At 45.1% G+C, this 14,589-nt stretch overlaps 1 gene segment (V, D, J or C); it reads left to right on the top strand.

Annotated features, from left to right (window-relative positions):
- Positions 1 to 11,293: 11,293 nt before the first annotated feature.
- LOC124243375 (T cell receptor beta variable 5-1-like) lies at positions 11,294 to 11,842 on the top strand. The segment is given in 2 exon segments: positions 11,294 to 11,342; positions 11,436 to 11,842. Coding segments are annotated over 2 exon segments (456 nt in total).
- The last annotated feature ends 2,747 nt before the right edge of the window (positions 11,843 to 14,589 follow it).

The following is a 14,589-nucleotide window of genomic DNA, read 5'->3' on the forward strand; positions in this document are numbered from 1 at the left end:
CTCCTCTCTGCACAAAAAGACAGGGGCAGTTCCTGCGCCCTGGGACTCTTCTGAGGACTTTCCAGAGTCCTAGCCCCAGATGCCTTGGAACCCAAGTCACCCGTGTGTGCAGAGTGAACCGGGAGTGTGCTGAGGTCCACCTCCAGGGCAGTCTCAGTCAGGCCTGGCCCTGACCGCAAGGTATTGGGTGGACATGTCTCCACCTTGCACCCTGTCTTTCCTCTGTAGCTGCCTCATTAGCTGGGAAGGTGCTTCCCCAGCCTGATGTTTTTAGTCATGGGCCTGAGTCCCAAGCCTCCAGAATGGAAAGTCAGTGGGAAGTAGATACATCTAGACCCTTCATCTCTCCCTGGGCACCTCATTGCTGTCTCTCTCTAAAGTACCCCCTTAGCCCTGGCCCTCATATGGTCTCTGCTCCAGCCCATCTTTCCCATCCGGGGCAGTCACCCCATAGGCTCTACCAAGTCTTTCCTCTTCCTACCTCCTGGGCCCCAGCTTGCACAGATGGCCCTGCCCTCTCTACTTCAGCCAGTCGTCTCTTCCCTCCTCTGTGTCACATCCCTTCCCATCTCCGAGACTTCAAATGCTATTTCCTCTACACTAGATGTGGACCCTTCCTGTTTGTGGTGACTAAACCCTACTCACACTCCAAATCAAGGTCCCACTGGGTGGACGGATACTTCTGGGTGAACCTGTTTCCCAGGGGAATTGTAGGCACAGTTTGGATGTCTCTGTTCTGTATTTTCCAGGTGTCAGCTACAAACGTCTCTCTCATGACTGTGGATACCATCTCCTTCCTACTCAGAGGCAGAGCTCTGTCTCCTGCTTCTCTCTCCCTCATGAGCTTCTGTGATGCTGGAGTTGCAGGGATCCTAGGACACCTGGTCAGAGTGAGGAGAGCAATGGAGACAGGGGATGCAATCTCATCTCTAGAAACCTCCCTGGATCCAGTTCTGTTGTACCCGAAGGCAGGCACTCTGGTCTCCCTTTGGGCTCCACAGTCTGAGAAATGTTCCTCATAGAGTCATAGCTGATCAGCTCGGAGATCTGATGACAAACCAAAGTTAAATCCTCAGAGCTGAGGGAATAGCCGTGCATTTGTACAATGGCAGCAAGAATATACTGTTGTAGAGATGCCTTCTTCCTATGTACAGACTTGGCGCCAAAACAGGAAAGAGCAGAGGGCTGAAGAGAGCCAAACACGTGTGAGATGATTAAAAGACAATTTCTCAGGACAATCTTTCCCTCCACTGACCACAATCAGTTCCTAGTAAGCCTGTCTGACCACTCTCCTCACCCAATCAGCTGAGTACCCAGGATTTCACACGTCCCAGCATCTTCTCACAACAGGGCAAATAATTCAGATACCAGCTTCCTTCCTGCAGCACAGTGACCGCCCTCTGGAAACTTGGTCTCTTCAGGAAAGAGCTCTGTCTTCTCCTGGCCAGGTCTGGCCTGGTGGGCTTAATTTCTGATTGATGTACCTTCTTAATCTGCTAAAATAGGAACACATGACTTCAAAGTAAAGCATATTCATTTTACTTTGAGAAATTCATCACTAAGTAGTAAACTGAATATTTTTGCTGCGTAATAGTCTTAAATTGACCAATTGTAGAACAAATCTTTGAGGCAAGGACTTGGGGTCCTCGTGGTTTTCACATTTCAGTTCCCAGTTCCTGAGGATGTATGAGAGTCAGTCAGTCCCCCTGTGTCTGAGACGGTCTGCTGTGAGTTTATAAAGAAGGTTCCCGTGTTGATCAAGCTCAGGCACATTTGTTTGTGAAAGCCGTGTTGTCAGTGGTGTGGGAACTCCCAACTTAAAAATGGGCATGCTCTTTAACCTAAGTATAGGATCTACAATGTAATCCTGATATCTAGGATAATTCTTGAAGTTTGGGGTTGGGCAAAAAAGGAAAGAAGAAGCAATGTCTGTAGATTTAGGATATTCTATAACTAAATAAATAAGTAAATAAACAAATAAAATCCCCGTGGAAGAACAGGAGGCAAATACCATGACTACATGGCCTTATGGCCTCTAATTTCTGGATAGAGTGTAATTTAAAAAAAAAACAGAAAGTGAGAATTGTATTCTGGAGCTAACACTGGGGCTGTCCTGAGCGTTTTTCTGATACTATGAACCTAAGGATACCAGTTTATTCCGCAGCCCAGAGTATAGCTGACAGTTCTTGGTCTCATGCGTTTAGGAGTTAGATTGGAGATGCTCACAAAAAGCAGTGTTTCTTGGGCAAGAGCAAAGACACAGAGCTGCAGAACGTCCTCCTTCCTGACCCCATAGCCTTGCTCCCAACCACTCAGTCTTCTCTGATTCTGCTCCCACTCTCTGTAGTTATAAACTACTGTTGATTGATTAATAGAAGTTACCAGACTTTAATGTCTGTAGAACAATTAGAATATACGATAGCAGTGAAAGGGAGAGATAAATTACCTATAACACAGTTTCATAGGTTTCCAGAAGGATAGTTAAATTTATTATTGTACATTATACAGCAGTGTTTTAAAGGTCAATGAAGCTGTGTCTTCTTCCATAAATAAGCTGTAAGGAATTTATTTTTTAATACATGGTGACTTACAATGATAGGAGGCTTTGCTCTGGGCTGTGGAGACACAAAACTGCACAGAGATTAATGAATACAGAGAGGGCAATCTGTCTTTGACCTGAAGAAGGAATAGGAATTTCCAACTCAATATGTTTCCAGGGTATCATTTCACCTCTTACATCTCTAAATATGTCAGTACATTCTAGAGCAAAGCCACATCATGCCAAAATTCCCACCCATGCCTAAGAAATGAATCATGTTGAGCATGTGTGACTAGGAGGATGGAGGGGATGGTGGCAGAAATAGGGATTTTCACAGGAGATCCTGACCTCCAGAGAAGACAATGAATTCACCTTTGGTATCTTGTATTGGAGGTGCTGTTGACACATGCTAGTGAAAATGTCCAGCAGACAGAGGAATGATGGGTGGATGAGAAGATAAACTTAGAGATGCAATGTGAGAAGGTGACAGCCCTGGAGCCAAAAGTGCTGACTTGTGCATTGATTTTGTTAAAAAATGAGTTTATCAATATTGAAATTAGCCAGCCAAGTATGTTACAGTATAAATTGTGTGTCCCTGAGGTCGTGAGCATTGATAGAGGCAGTGATGTCACTACAGGAATTGCCTTTTGGGGACGAGAGGCCTCCTTCCTCCTGTGCTCATGATCATAAGACCCCTGACCTGCTGAAACTCCCATTCCTACCCTGACCCTGCCATGGGCACCAGGCTCTTCTGCTGAGTGACCCTCTGTCTCCTGGGGGCAGGTGAGTCCTCAGAAAACTAAGCAGTTTCAGTGTGTGTGTGTGTGTGTGTGTGTGTGTGTGTGTGTAACGGTTACCATTTTCTTCCTCTTTACGGTTCCCTACTTCTGTCCTCACAGGTGACACAGGCGCTGGAGTCTCCCAGTCCCCCAGGCACAGGGTCTCAGAGAGGGGCCAGGCAGTAGCTCTTAGGTGTGATCCTATTTCTGGTCATGTTTCCCTTTATTGGTGCCGACAGACCCTGGGACAAGGCTCAGAGTTTTTGATTTACTTCCTGAACAAGAATGCACCAGACATACTAGGGATGACTAGTGAATGGTCCTCTGAAGAGAGGCCCGAGGATCCTACTCCACTCTGAAGATCCAGCCTGTGGGGTGGAGGGGACTTGGCATGTATCTTTGTGCCAGCGGCTCAGCCACAAGGTGGCAGTCACTTCCTTCTTGTTCACAAACTTCATACTTCTCTCTTCTTGCAGCTCCTCAAGACTCAATCCCCAATGAAAAGAAGTAGACTTGGACATCAGCTATCAGCTGTCCTTTGGGTGGAAAGAGACCATAGATTTACTCCTAAAATAATATGGATGTGAATGTTGGTAGATGGATAATGATGGCTCATTGGGTTCTAGGGGTCACAGAGCCAGTTCACCCCTCCAAGGCAAGGACTGAATGTCCTGGACATGAACAGTCTTCTGTAGGAGTGTAAGGTCGCTGCGCACATACACGGTTTTGGCTCTGTGCAGTGACAACGTCTACTCTGCATTTGCTGTCAGCATCTGGAATGTTTACCTCCTTCAGTCATATTCTTACTTCTAAAGCCTCTTCTACCCCTGTCATGTAAGTTTTCTGCCAACACTATCAAGCCCATCTTCCTGTTGGAAGTAAAGGCCTTTACTACTTCAGTGGCGGCTCATTGATCCATACAACATTGATAACCGTAAGACTCTATTTCCTCTCCTCATTTAAGCAAGCTATTTGCTCTATTTTGTTTTCATTTTCCCACTCTCCTGTCCTGAAAGTGTCACTAAACCATACTTTCACAACTTCTCCAGTTTCCTCTGATTCCCTGAGTAAATCTGATTTCTAACAACTGAGTGTTTTATTTGGTGGCCTAGCCTTCCACATAAAATCATTTCCCTGAGGTCTTTAACTCAAGAAGATGGGATATTTTCTTTATAGTAATGACCCCATTCATTTTTATTTGCTATATTATATATTGTTACATATTATTTTTTATAAATAATTACATTGTGATAACATCTCACCCTGTCTGTGGGTGAACCTGCAGTTGGTATCTGTGAAATCTACAGCCGTGGGCGGAGCTGATACTACTGTGGATCAGGGCTTCTGGGAGTCCTAGAGGTAAACCAGTGCTCCAGGGCTGAGATTGAATGTCAGAGACTCAGGCATGATAGAGGAGCCCTGAGCCTTGTGTGGTTGGTAAGGAGAATGACAGTCTCCCCAAATCCACTTCTCAGAGACTGTGGTGGCTCAGGACTCCAGAGTTCTTTTCCCAGAGAATGAGTGGCCTTGGAAGGGAGTTTTCCTGGTCTTATTTATTTTATTTTGAGGAAGATTAGCCCTGAGCTAACATCTGCTGCCAATCTTCCTCTTTTTGCTGAGGAACACTGGCCCGGAGCTAATATCCATGCCCATCTTCCTCTACTTCATATGTGGGACGCCTGCCACAGCATGGCTTGTCAAGCAGTGCCAAGTCTGCACCCAGGATCCAAACCGGCGAACCCCGGGCCGCGGAAGTGGAATGTGCGAAGTTAACCGGTGCACCACTGGGCCAGACCCATCCTGGTCTTATTTTAATTGCGGCAGCAACAAAGCACTCCTTGCTCTGTTGCCCTGTGTCTCCTGGCAGTGAGGAAAACCAGAGCACAGAGGAATTTCCCAGTCCTTGGACTGCCATACAAGGGCCTTGCTTCCTAGACCTTGTCACAATTTTGAACAGGTTTCTCCACACGACCCTGGCAGATTCAGCTTTCTTGCAATACTATTTTCCTCCAATATGTTCTTATCTCCTCTGCTTCTTCCAAAATCATCTCCTCCCTTCCCGCTGCTCAAATGAGCAGATATACATTGTACAAGTCATTCTTTCATATAGAATGCCCTTTGTTGATCTTAATTCCATCCATCCTTATTTTCCCAATTAGATACTGTTTCCGCCCTGTTTGCTTATTGCCTTGTAAGATGTCTTGTATTTTTCCTATATTCCAATTTTTCTTTTTATTCATAGATATTTGGCCCCACCTAGAAGATAATATCATTATTTTCCCAGTCTTTTGCTGAACTATATTTTGGAGGTAACATTGATTGTCATTTGGAGCAGGGGACATTCATTTCTGTTCATCTTTAGTAATAGAGATAAAAGAACCAACTGACACTTTAACTTCTGTACTTTTCTTCTTATTTTAGGCTAAATAGGATTTCCTTCCATTCTTCCCATTCTCTTTCTCTTCCATTCAGGGTATATTTTTAAGTGGGAACATCTCACTTGGACTATAACTGCCAGATCATGTGATAGTAGTTAAGTAGAATGAGGGTGGGAATTTAAGCATGGTAACTCAAAGGAATAGAGTCAGCATTAGAGTTAGTGTGGGGATTAGGGTTTAATGAAATTGAACATAAAACTTACAGGATACTACTTCTGGAATATTATCCCTGCTGACCATGCATACACTTCCCAGAATCCTTTGGGCCATTGCAGAAGAAAACCCTAATGAAACTTCAGTTACTGGCCAAAAGATGGCACTGTGATGACACTGAGATCTAAGTGGCTCTGGGGAGAGTCTGGGAGAGCAGCCTGGGAGGAAAGAGTTAAGAAAAACTTAGGAGTGGATCATAGATTAGGCAGATGTTGAAGAAGTTTTCAGTTATTGCCAGGCTTGCTTCAGCTATGGAAGAAGAGGGAGGTCCCTCCAAACTTTAATGAGATCCACAGTTGAAGGAATTGGGCAATACTGCCTTGATGTCAGGGGCAGGTGCACAGAAAAGCAACTGTCTCAGAGGAATGTGGGAAACCAAGGCGGTAGGGTGCACCCTAAACTCAGTGCATGGCAGCCTCACCCCACCTACCCTGCAGGCCTTGCTAAGCCACACCTATGAGAGTAGTTGACTTCACCTGAGCCAACTCAGAAGGGACCCTGTACCAGGGAAAGTCTGCAGGGCTGGGGGTAGTGACATCCAGGCAGACTCTTCTGTCCATTGGAGAAGAGCCTCTGAGTTACCTCACCCAGTCCTGTGGATCAGAGCATTTAGCTGGGACAATCCCCTCTTGCCCTAACCCTGCATGAGTTTCCACTTCTTTTGTGTGACTCTTTGTCTCCTGGGAGCAGGTGAGTCCTGGACTCAGCAGAAATCTCTCCATGGGTTTTCAAAGTCCCAGCTCCAAGCCTTTCCCTTTCCTGTGTGGATCCAGGTTACTCCTTAAGCCTTGTTTTTACCTTGTGTCTGCCTCTCCAGTAGGCCCCATGGTTGCTACAATAACCCAGATGCCAAGATACCATATTACACAAACAGGAGACAAGGTGATCCTGGAATGTTCTCAGAATATGCACTATTTTGTAATGTTCTGGTATTGACAGGGCCCAGGACTGGAGCCAAGGCTGATCCACAATTCAAGTGGTGTTGGGAGCATCTCCCATTCGAAGGGGATGTCACAGAAGGGTACGGTCTCCTGAAACAAGAAGAAGGATTTCCCCTGACCCTGGAGTCAGCTAGCACCAACCAGACCTCTCGGTACTTCTGTGGCAGCAGTGAATGCACAGCACTGCACAGCCAGCTGCTCTCTGCACAAAATGAGGAGCCACAAGCATAAGGGACGCTCCTTCCTGAGGCCCCTGTCTCACGGAGACAAACTGCCCCTATGAAGCTCTCATCAGACTTCCTAGCAAGGTGATCTCAGTCTGAGGGGCCTTGTAGAGCATGAACCCTAGTGTGAACTGAGGTTTTCCATCACGTGCGTGAGGGAAAAAGTGCTAATAGCACTTAATGTTATTTCACTCAGTTTAGAATGTTCTAGTGACTGAGTAAAGCAGAGGAACAGTAATGCCCAACATGAAGTTTATATTTAATTTTCTTTTCAGTGGAGAAGAGCAAAGCAGGAAGCAGCTGAGCAGCTTTAAACTCGCTGATGATCTGGATTCTACAAGTCTAAAATTGTTACAGAAAGTTGCCTTGGACTGCAAAACCAATTAGTAATTATTCTCTGGAGGAAAAAAATTCTCAACAACAAGTTATAAAAACACACAAGTTAACAACAAACTACTTAGGGGAAATAGCAGATGCATCAAACAACTGCATTAGATCCGAAGATGATCAAGTGTACAATTAACAAGAGAGACCCCATGTAAGTCCCCCTCCATGGGCACAGAGCAGAGTTTGAGTCTTCTAAGGCTGTGCAGGGTAGGTTAAGGAAGGAGGCTAAGTCTTACAATTCCTTTGGCTTGGATTAGGATTCATGAGCTCCTTGTTTTTTTTCTTATGAAATATTACAAAATTATATGGGCGATCATTTTCTTCTTCCCCAGCTTGTTCTCTCCTTGCCTCCTCAAAGGCAGAAGTCTGCACCCAAATGCAACGTTTCTTAGCTCGGGATCCGTTAACTCTGAGACTGGGACGTCCATAGTTGGGCTTCACAGGATGTTCACTCCCCATGTGCTGCTGCTGCCCCATGAGCCCGTGCTGTGCCCTGTGCACCCTGGGAGCCTGCCCAGGAAGCGCTGGCTCACCCAGGACCTGCTCACAGAGAGGGAGCAGGCTGCTTTATTGGAAAAACTCACTTCACTAACTGGCCAATCTACCACAAGCCTAATAAAAAGACTAAATGGTGAACCTGATGAGTAAGCAATTTGCCAAATTATTGAGTTCACAGCAGTTCAGGATTCGTGGAAGGATTTCAACAGCCTTCGAGGTTTTTTGTGAGTCTGTGAAGTTTTTGGTTGGGTACAGCTTTCCTTGAGCCATTGATCCTCAGCTGTTTCTCAGCAACCTTGGAGGTCCAGCTTATTTTGATGCCAAATATGGGTGCTGTGTATTTCTGTCACTGAGGACTTCTTACATTCTCAATGTTTTGTGAATGTGAATGTTCCTGTCTTCTCTTATTTGTGTGTGATTAATTTCTAAATTGGACTATATGCAATACAAGCATAATATTGTATAGGACTCCCATCTTTTATAGAATTATTTTATTTCTATGTTATTAATACTTGATTAAGGTATGCATAATAGAGATTAAAATGCTCAAATCAATACATGGATAGCTTGGTAAATTTTTACAAATGCATACACCAGTGCAACCATCACTCAAGTCAAGATAAAGAAGATTTTTATCTACCAAGAAAATTTCCTCATCCACCTACCCAATCAACATATTTCCCAGAGCTAATCCCTCTCTGACTTTTTTTAATTTTACCAAGGAAGATTGTCCCTGAGCTAACATCTGCTGCCAATCTTCCTCCTTTTTTTTCCTTGAGGAAGATTCACCCTGAACTAACAACTGTGCCAATCTTCCGTTTTGTATGTGGGTCACCACTGCAGCATGGCTGATGAGTTGTATAGGTCTGTGCCTGGGAACTGAACCCGTGATCCCGGGCTGCTGAAGAGGAGTGCACCAAACCTAACCCCTAGGCCATGGGGCCAGCCCTCACTTTCTGATTTTATCATCATAACACTGTACATTCTTTAACTCCATATAAATAGAACCATATAGTAAATACTCTTTTTTGATTGACTTGTTTTGCTCAAAAGTTAATATTTTTGAAATGTACTCAAGTTATGCATATCAATAGTTTATTCTTTATATTGCTGAGTAGTAGGCCACTGTTTATCACAATGTGTTTATCTATTCTTCTATATATGCATAACTGGATTGCTTCAATCTTCGACTATCATGAATAAAGTGTTTTTGAATGTACGCATACAAGTCTTCATGGATAAATGCATTCATTTCCCTTGGGTATAGACATAAGAGTAGAGTCACTGATTCGTAGGGTAAGATGCATGTTTGCCTTTATTAGAAACAGTTGAGCAGTTTCCCTAACTGGCTGCACCAATTTATGTCAGCGAGGGATGGGAGTTCCCCTGGCTCCACATTCTCACCAACATCTGGTATCTCTGTCTTTATATTGTTGGCCATTCTGTTGGGTGTGTAGTGGTATCTCATTTGCATTTCAGTGATGGGTGCTGATATTTACTTTCTTCATATGCTTTTTAGCCGTTCCTGTATTCTTATCTTCTTTTGTATAGGGTCTGCTTTTAAATGTGTCCATTTTTAAACATTGAGTGGTCTTTATATTATGGATTTGTAGGAGATATTTTTATATTCTTGATTTCATTAAATATACTAAGTCTGTCTTCTCCCAGAGTGCCTTGCATTTTCACTTTCTTAATGTTGTCTTTTGGTGAACTGAAGAAGCTTTTCCCACTCTCCTTAGAAATTTGCCCTCTTCTTCCCTCCTTCCTCTTAAATCGAAGGCAATCACTGCAGCCGAGGGCAGTGCCCAGTGAGGGGCACAACCCATGGGGGATCAGAGGGAGGGTCCTGAAGAGGGATGTGCATGGAGGACCATGGTGTCCAGTGCATATATGAAGAAATGCTCCTGCTGTAGGCTTCCCGAGGTAGGAGTAGGTGAGGACAGGTAGTCATTCTGCCCTGGAGCCTCTTCAGATTCCATGTCCCTAAATTACACTGTTTATATTCACATTGCATATTTCTCTATGCTTCTTCGGACTATCTCAGCAATGCTAATGGCAGACTTTTGGAACCTTTGCTACTTCTTTTTAAGGAAGGATACATTATCCAATCCTAATTTTTCCATTGCTTTGTCTATTAGACAGGCTCCTGGCAGAGTTGAGGAGGGACAATGAAGGGACTATTTACAAAGGTGGGGCAGAGCTAGGGGAAACCATTCAAAGAAGGAGAAGCATCGTTCTAGCAGAAGTGGATAGCTTTTATTCCCATTGGCCTGAAAGAAGGAGGAGAGGTGTGGTTCCCTGGGCCACTGGATATTATGGCTAAGGGAGAGGATTGCCTGCCACATGCCATGGCTTTGTAGAGAAAAGCAGCTACTATGAAGTGTATCCAGCAAGAAGAGAGCCAAAGGGCAGATATTTCAGACCAGGACTGTTGGTGACCCTGCCTCCCTTCCTCTCCTGCCATTATCTCCCATAAGCAAAACTCAAGTGTGAAGTAGAGGAGAGCAGATCCCAGTTAATATAATCCATAGAAGGTGGATGTAGAGGGATAAATGTAAACTGTCCAGAACACTACTCCCAGATGGCCTTGAGCGTGGCAAATCTCAAATTGGCAAGGCCTGTGCTGTAAGCCAGTACAGTCAGAGCATGTTTTCTGGGGCATCTCTACTCCTAGTAATTTAGAGACAAAACAGGCCTCCTTCAGACATGATCAGATGGACTAAATCTTAGTGATTTTGCATCACTGGCCAATCAGGCCAGGGGATATGAACAATGCCTTCGGAGGGAAAAGATAAAAACAAAGCTTGGTTTGAACACAACGTCAGAGAGATGATTGAGGACACACAGGCAGAGCAGGAACAGAGAGGATTACTCACAGGCCCCTCACTCTCAGCTGACGTGCTGGCAGGTGATTCCAGCACACAGCACTGCAGGCAGAATGTGGGGCGTGGAGGGCGATTGGGTGACTGGACATCCTGTTTTCTGGGGCAAGTGCTGCACAGGATCACCTGCCTCAGAGAAAAACCAGCACAACTGTGTGGGGAAGGACTTCACCCTAAGCCAGCCCTCCTGCCTGCAGAACAGCAGGGGAATCTGGTGTGTGGGGCAGCACTGAGCGCTGGACCTCATGAATCTGCAGGGTGATGACATCAGGGTGGTCTCATCAGAGGATAATCCTCCAATCAGAAAAAGCCAAGCTGAGAATTCAGCTCTTACCCAAGAAGACCAGAACCCTGAGCTCAAAGAGGCACACTGCTGCCCACCTGGCCAAGCAATGGGCTCCAGGCTCCTCTACCGGGCGATGCTTTGTCTTTTGGGAGGAGGTGAGCCCTGCAGGCAAGTAGCTCGTTGCTCTTCTAAGCTTTACCTTGCAGATACACCATCAAGCTCACTCCCGTGCTCTCTATTTCCCACAGGCCCAGTGGAGGCTGGAGTCACTGAAACACCAAGATACCTGATCAAAACAACAGGGCAGGCAGTGACGCTGAGATGTTCTACTATCTCTAAGCACTCTGGTGTATCTTGGTACCAACAGGCCCTGAGTCAGGACCCACACCTCCTCTTTGAGTTTTATGAAAATGTGCAAAGAGCAAAAGGAGAAATCCCGAATCGATTCTCAGCACAGCAGCTCCGTGACTATCGTTCTGAGCTGAACGGGAGCATCTTGGAGCTGATGGACTTGGCCCTGTATCTCTGTGCCAGCAGTGTGGCACAGCCCTGCAGAATCACCAGTGTTCTGTGCACAAACCTCCTCGTCTTGTCTCTAATAGTGAGAGAGCACGCAGGCTCCATCTGGTTTCACTTCTTCCGGGGAAGCTTTTAAGGTTTCAAAGACACTTCCTGTTCTGCTGAGCTCAGAGCTCTCCCAGCCAAACCACCAGAACCTAGGCTCATGTGTGTGCACTGAATGTTTCCACGTCTCTCCCAGCATCATCCCGCGGTTTGTCAACTCCTGGGTGAAGTCAATAGAAGAGTGACAGCTGAAAACTCCTTAATGTGAGCTAGATTCTTTGTATATATTACATGTTTTAATGCTTTGCAAGAATCACGCAAATCAAATATTCTTATACCCACTTTATAGATGAAAAAGCTAAGGGGTATTAAGTAATTTTCCCAATGTCTCATGATTTAGAAGAAGCAGACCTGGGAAACACACTTGTCTGTTATAAAGTCCATACTTCTTCCACCTGACCTGCTGCTCCATCATTAGTGTCCTCATCCTGGTCAGAAGGAACAGAGAACCAGCGGGGCAGCAGTGGAAATCCAGACATCACCATGGCCGTTACTGTGGCCTCTTCTATGTCAATTTTGAGAAACTTACAACTTGACACGGATTGATTGTCATTTGTATGAGTCCTCATGTCTTTGCCTAGTCTACAGCTTACATTTTCATTTTTTGTGGTGTGCTTTGAAGTACGTGAGTTTAATTTAATGCAATCCAAATTATAGTTTTTTTGCATCCCCACTAAAAAAATTCTCTCTCAAACAAATGCCTGAAAATATTATCTTTAATTAACTCTATGAAAATGTATATTTTACTTTCCACAGGTAAGACTCAATGTACCCTGTGCCTATGGACTCTGCTGGAGCTGGGATTCCTCCCCAGATCAGGCTCAGCTGGGTGAGCACCATGGTCTGAGGGGACTCAACCTTCTTTTCCAGCCACTTCTGCACCTCCACCATTGGAGCGACCACAACTGAGGAGTTTCAGAGGAATTCCTTTTAAGCAGCTTCTTATGGGAAGGAAAGTTTATCTGAAATTGGATACATACAAATGCCCTTAACCCTTCAGGTCTTTGTTCTTTTCCCTGCTAGCTTTTTACGAATCTACCCTCCTTACACCGTTTTCATTTCAGTCACAAGCCGCTGTCCACGTTGTGTCCACCCCTGCCCTGTGCCCTCATCTCTGTTTTAACCACACTGGCCTCAGTTCAGTTCCTCATAAGCACCCTGCTCCTCCCCACCAGGAGGCTTCTCTACTCCCAGGTTATCTTCCCTGTGGCAGCACAGGTCTCTCCTTTGACATTCTCCTGCCCCAGATCTCAGATTAACCACCACCTCCTTAGGAAAGCATTTCTTCACTGTATTAGTGGTCAAATCCCCTTCTTATCAGGGCTCATAGCTTACACTATTCAGCAGCATTTGGCACAGTTTCTATTTTACATGAACTGTGTGACTATTCAACAGAAGCCCCTCCCAGTCTAGACTATAAAACTCACTGTGTAGTAATGCGGATGTCTTTATTCCCTGTGTTATTCCCAATGCCAACAGTAGTTCTGGGCAGCAGTGGACAGTCTTTAAGGAATGAATGGATCATGGAAGACCATCCAGGTTCCCACTTAGGCCATCCTAGAGGTCTGGCCGCATCAACTGGGACCTTCTATCCCTTTGTCTCCTGGGATCAGGTGAGTTATGACATGGATGAGAAATCACTCTTACAGGCTCGTGTGACTGGATCCCAAGCCTTTCCGCAGGGCTGCCACTTCATAACTTCTCATCAGCTTCCTCGACTTGTCTCTTCCTTCAGTCTCCTTCCCTCACAGGTCCCATGGATTTCTGAGTCTTCCACATGGGAAACCTAATCTCTGGCAGAATGATCAGAAACAGACTATCAAAAACTGGTATGAAAAGATGATGGAGTAGGAAACAAAATGGCTTCTCTAGTGTGTTAGGGAGGGTTTTCCCAAGGCACAAATATCGCCTGGATAAATTAAAGGCCATGAGGTCTGATACCCTGAACTGTATCATGGATGTCCACATCTACATATTGCTGGGCAACGCCAGAGACACAGAGCTGAGGTCACTCTTCCCTGTACCCCGGCTTCCGCCAGCCCACACCCTGACTGTGATGCAAGATTTGTGCAGGGCCCTATCCAGGCTCTCCCTCCTTCACTGGATAGGAAAGCCTGTTTGTGACAGCAGAGTCTCCATTTATTGAGAGAGGCCGTGTGTTAATCCTTGAAGAATTGTGAGAGTCTTTCTGGGTAGAAATAATCAAATAGATGATCATCTTTGATGGTCCGAGGATAGACGAAAGCCCCAGTTTTGCCTGAGTGATTCACATCATTACTTTAAAAACTAATGCAGTTTCATATCCTCAGGCAGTAAAGACCAAAAATAGACTTATTTCAAAGAATCCAACCTTAAAAAGACTGGAGTTAGAACATCTTCCCCTAGGGACAGCATCTCTTCCCACTCATTTGAGACAACCATCTTTGAGAAAGCTGTGGCTTGCTGATGAACACAGGAATAACAGCACCCTCAACATTGTGACGATACAGCCACTTGATTTAGAAACAAAAGATGAGCATTTCTTGAGCCTGTGAAATTGTAAAAATGTAACATTTTTATTGAGTTGAAATGCAGGCACTAGAGTGTGCTCATTTACCTTCAATTTTTAATTAAGGGGATTCTTCAAAGCTTGTTCTAGAATGGGAGTTCAGAGCCTCCACTCCATCATGGTGGTCATTCTTTCAGGGTTAGAAGCTGTGTTAATTCATAGTCAGGAAAAATTGAAGTCAACATCAAATTTGTCACCTCACTGCTCACCCACCTCATCAGTGAAGGGCC

The sequence above is a fragment of the Equus quagga genome, chromosome 8 (assembly GCF_021613505.1).
Source record: "Equus quagga isolate Etosha38 chromosome 8, UCLA_HA_Equagga_1.0, whole genome shotgun sequence".
Classification (NCBI taxonomy): Eukaryota; Metazoa; Chordata; class Mammalia; order Perissodactyla; family Equidae; genus Equus; species Equus quagga.